General features: G+C 44.2%; 1 protein-coding gene across 2 annotated transcripts; it reads right to left on the reverse strand.

Moving 5' to 3' along the window:
• Positions 1 to 348: 348 nt before the first annotated feature.
• LOC119290919 (partner of Y14 and mago-like) lies at positions 349 to 3,954 on the reverse strand. 2 transcript variants are annotated; one of them, XM_037569601.1, is made up of 4 exons: positions 3,653 to 3,954; positions 3,427 to 3,537; positions 934 to 1,182; positions 349 to 831 (listed from the first exon to the last, which is right to left on the reverse strand). In XM_037569601.1, exons 1-4 carry the CDS (start codon positions 3,824 to 3,826, stop codon positions 694 to 696), a joined length of 672 nt encoding a protein of 223 aa, XP_037425498.1. In that variant the 5' UTR covers positions 3,827 to 3,954; the 3' UTR covers positions 349 to 693. The 2 variants fall into 2 exon arrangements, with proteins under 2 accessions (XP_037425498.1, XP_037425497.1); XM_037569600.1 differs by having other exon boundaries at positions 934 to 1,185.
• Positions 3,955 to 4,503: the final 549 nt, after the last annotated feature.

Consider the following 4,503-nt stretch of genomic DNA (forward strand, 5'->3'; position numbering starts at 1 on the left):
GTGGGAGTCGAAGTGAATGTCCCATTCCAAGTTGCAGAAAAAGGTGGCTTCTCATATTCTTATGGTTTGTTTGGAACAAAGAATTCTGTAGAAATTTCATTGATTGTAAGAACCTAAATGAGCTCCCCAACCTCGTGTTGAAATTCCTTTGAAAAGTTTGAGCCAAAAGAACCAATTTCCCACAAAATTCCTGCAAGGCATACAAACAACTTTGTGAAATTCTAAGGTTGCCCAAGACATCATAGTCAATTCCTCTGTTTATTCAATCACTTTGTTTCGATATTCCTCCACTCGAAGTGTGAAATCAATCAATAGTAGCAAAAAAAAAAAGGGAGAAGACAACTCAACTTTAAAAAGGTAAATTAGTCCAGCGTCAAAGGAACTCCAAAGTTGGTATAACACACGAAAGCAACAGCCATTCCATGGCAAATCAGTTATCGCCTCCACTGTATGATCTTTGACAAACGGATATTGCAATATAAATTTTGGAACTGACAAGTGTTACATGAGACAACAAATGTGGTGAAAAATCTTCCATTCTGTGCAAACCCCACGCCACCGGAATGCATTTCCAGCAAACCCGTAGGTACTGGAGAAGCATAGCATGATCGATTGAATTTCGGGTCAGCAACAACGCCAAGCGGGCGTGCAGAACTGACAGCTCAGTTTACATCAGGGCCAAGCCCGCTTTGCCTACGAAGCAGCATGACCCCTTGTAGACTCCAAAAGCTTCAGCTCTTCACGCCATCCTTCAATCTTTTTTGTTTTCTCCAGTTGCTCGGGTTTCAATTTTTCTGGGTCCCCTTGCACTTGGGCTTCAGCTAAGCGTATCTGTGGGAAATTAAGACGATAGCACACAACAAAATAAACATGCTGAAATATTTTTCAAACACACGCATGTACAGATCACTGAGTGAGGGAAGGAGGGAGAACCTTTTTCTTCAGTGCTCGGATTTTCTTATCTATCTCTGTAACAGATGACTCTGTTTGTAAGTTGTTAGCAGCATTTGTGGAAGGGGTTGCCGCAGCTGGAGATTCAGAAATAGCAATGCCACTTATCTGCTCTGTTATACTGTCCACTGTATTCTTCTGCTTAGTTTTGGAAGAATGAACCTTGTCAGGTTCTCCAGCATCAGCCTCCTCTATATCCAAGCTCTTCCCTTTATCATTTGTTGAACCACCCTGCTAGTAATAAATAAGATAATGTCCAGTAACCATAAATCCATCACACAAATCACATAGTTGTTCAATGTAAGAGATAACAAATCATTAGCATTGTACAATACAAGCATACAAGAAAACATAATGTTTACGTTGACCACAGTACCGACAGAGAGTTATGAATGGTTAAGTGTATCTTTTATGGTTTTAAATTTCTTGAACTTAGATCTGACATAATATTAATGGCTCAATTCACCATGTTAATTCACTATATAATGGTGCTGCCAGTTTATGGTGTATACCATATTGCCACATTTAAGAATTATATGCGGCTATATTCGATGCTCCTTCCATTCCATATTAAAGAGTTTGGATTTTTTTCCCAAAAAAAATACCGGAAAACAGGAGGCGCGGAGGATGTTTAGCACTATTTCTTCCAAAAATACCTATCAGCCCATGCCCCGCTTAATTTTCTGGATCTAATGTTGCGCGCATGTAGGGATAAGTAAACCACGCCGCGCCCCTCCTACCTCCTTTGCCACAAATTGTTTCGAGGGAGAGAGAGTGTGCCGTCGTAGTAGACAAGACACCTCGGAGGCCGTTGACAGCGAGGACACGCGCGGTGACGATAGTACCCACACGCGACGAGGGAGTGGGGATCTGGGACAAGGTTGCCAGGGCCGTGGTAGACGAGATGCTGCCAAATGTCCTCAACGACGACAAGGCCACGCATGGTGTGGTGGCCAGGGACGTGTCTGTCAGGTCCGTGGTGGCCACAGTCGTGGATGAAGTCACGTTTAACTGGTCATGATTCTGGGCACCATTTTTTGCAGTTTCTTGTTACAATTTCAATCCTCTAACAATTACGCGTCCTTGGACGATGACAAAGCACTATCTGTGACCACTTGCCATCACCAATTCATGTCGGTTGCTCAGATTGTTCATGCATTCAGCCTGCGTCATGTACATCACGTGGGGCGATGCTGAAAGTGCGGGCGGGTGAGCATGCAGGGAATGAACAGACCGAGCGTGTGCAGAGATCAAAGAGTTGTGGTGCAGTTAGCAAAATGATTAAGGGTTTGCTAACTGCTCAATCATGCGACATAGGAGGGGCAAAAGGGTACAAAATTGCTCCATGTGCGGCTGCATTGGTCTTTGCAAAAGAAAATTTCACACCATCCTTATAAGAACTGAGGGGTAATCGATTAATGTTTAGGTGGTTGTTTCTTGAACCATTTGCTACTTGGGACATATATGAGGATAAATGGGCTTGCCACACGACTTGAACAAATACAGTGTTTCCACAAGGGTACGCTCTTGCTCATTCATGAAGAATAGTCACGTTGTCACCTTGTCTGGGTCAGTTCACAGCAATATATTTTTAAGCAAAAGCTCCATACTGCATACTTTTGCTGACCAGATATTCAGATCCTTAATTTCTTGACCAGAACTACAATAATGATGATGATGATGAATCAGGGCGAGCAATGTATAACAAAATTATGTTCCACTAACTATAATTGAAGTATACAACCGTGAGTAATGACGAATGAGACTGGACCAGATTACTAGAGACTGCTGAAACTTGAGTAATGGATCACTAATTCGCTGAAGATGGTGTCATGGCGTGATTAAGATGAGCAACCATGCCTGTCTAACCGTGCTCTGCTATATTTTTATAGCTTGCGGCATTTCTAAATTCCATTTGTCATAATAAGTTCTAAATTGCAACTCGATGAAATGCCTGCAATCGTAATGCATAATTAAAACCAGTGCCATTAACTTGCATAGTGTTCAGGGAAAGCAGAACATTTAAATTGTCCGTGATACAACATTGTGCAAGCTCCAATTGCTCATGACTTTGTGGAGAATATGGCATGGAAATAATTGTCTGTTGCAACAACCACCTAAACTACCAGGTATCACTACTAACACAGCAAAATGAAGTCTTATGGTTAGGCGATGCCATAGAAAACATATCAGCGATATCAGTGTTTATCTGCCAAATATCTTCGGCATAATACATTGATGTTTATCCATTCTTCGCAATTGAGCACCAAATCAAATCATCGCAATGACAGCATCTTTCAAGGCTAGTTCAAGGCTAATCTTTAGCGCATACAAATCTCAACTAACACAACGAACGAAGGTCAATGCTGCCCTCGGACAATAAACCCACATATAACCATGCCAATTCAACCGAATCAAAATGTTCTGTAGCACCAATGGACAATGGTGACACGTTAACGAGAGCTGAAGGCCTACCTGGTGCCGTTTCTCCTTGCGCCGCTCGTTGCGCTTGGCCGCCTTCGTCTTGGGCTTGGCATCGAGCGCAGGGTCGTACCCTGGCGTCACGTCCGGCCCTGACTTCTTCATCTGCACCGAGCACAAACAAGCTTAAGCCCCTCCAAAAAGAACGAGAGCCCAGCAACGGAACAGGTCTGGCGCCGTGGTGCGGGAATAGTGTACGGGGGATGTTGCGAGGACTCACGAGGGCGCCCTTGGACTGATAGATGGCGACCTCGTCCTGCGGGACGTAGCCGGCGCGGATGCGGATCTCCTTGCGTAGGGTCCCGTCCGGGCGGCGCGTCGGCGCGATGACGCGCTCGCCCTCCTTGGGGATGGAGAGGAGGCGCCGCTGCTCGCCGTCGGTGGCGGCGTCCATAGCCGCGGAGGCGTACGGGGTCCGGAGGGGAGAGGGGGTGGAAGGCTGCGGCGGGCGGCGGCGGCGGGGACGGGATGGGTTTAGGGGTAGTTCAGGCGTCAGAGTTAAGACCGGAGACCCCAGAGGTTGGGTCGGGTGAGATTGCGGCGTTAGAGTCGAATTGTGCTTCCTTTTCTTTTCGCCAAAAGGGAATGAAAAATCCTTTATCTATTTTTTTTTGCGAAAACTCTTTATCTAAATTAAAAAGAAAATAATATGCCTTGAAAAAAGAGAAAACAATACATACTATCATGTTTCAAAATATAAGACATATTAATTTTTTTCAAAAGTCAAATTGTCGGTGTGAAATCCGATAAACCTCTCTCTCCGTTTCAAAATAAATGACCAAACTTTATACCAACTGGTACAAACTCCGTTCCAAAATAGATGACCCAACTTTGTACCAACTGGTACAACTTTGTACCAGTTGGTACAAAGTTGGGTCATCTATTTTGTACCAGTTGGTACAAAGTTGGGTCATCTATTTTGGAACGGAGGAAGTATCATGGACGACATTTTGGTGAACAACATGCGCATAATGGCTAATCCAATCACATGTTGTTGTTTAGACTTTGCCCATGGATGGTACGATATGACATGTCGTGTGTGTTTCGTCTGGCAACTATCGTTTGTCTAAT

This window comes from Triticum dicoccoides, chromosome 4B (assembly GCF_002162155.2).
Source record: "Triticum dicoccoides isolate Atlit2015 ecotype Zavitan chromosome 4B, WEW_v2.0, whole genome shotgun sequence".
Lineage (NCBI taxonomy): Eukaryota > Viridiplantae > Streptophyta > Magnoliopsida > Poales > Poaceae > Triticum > Triticum dicoccoides.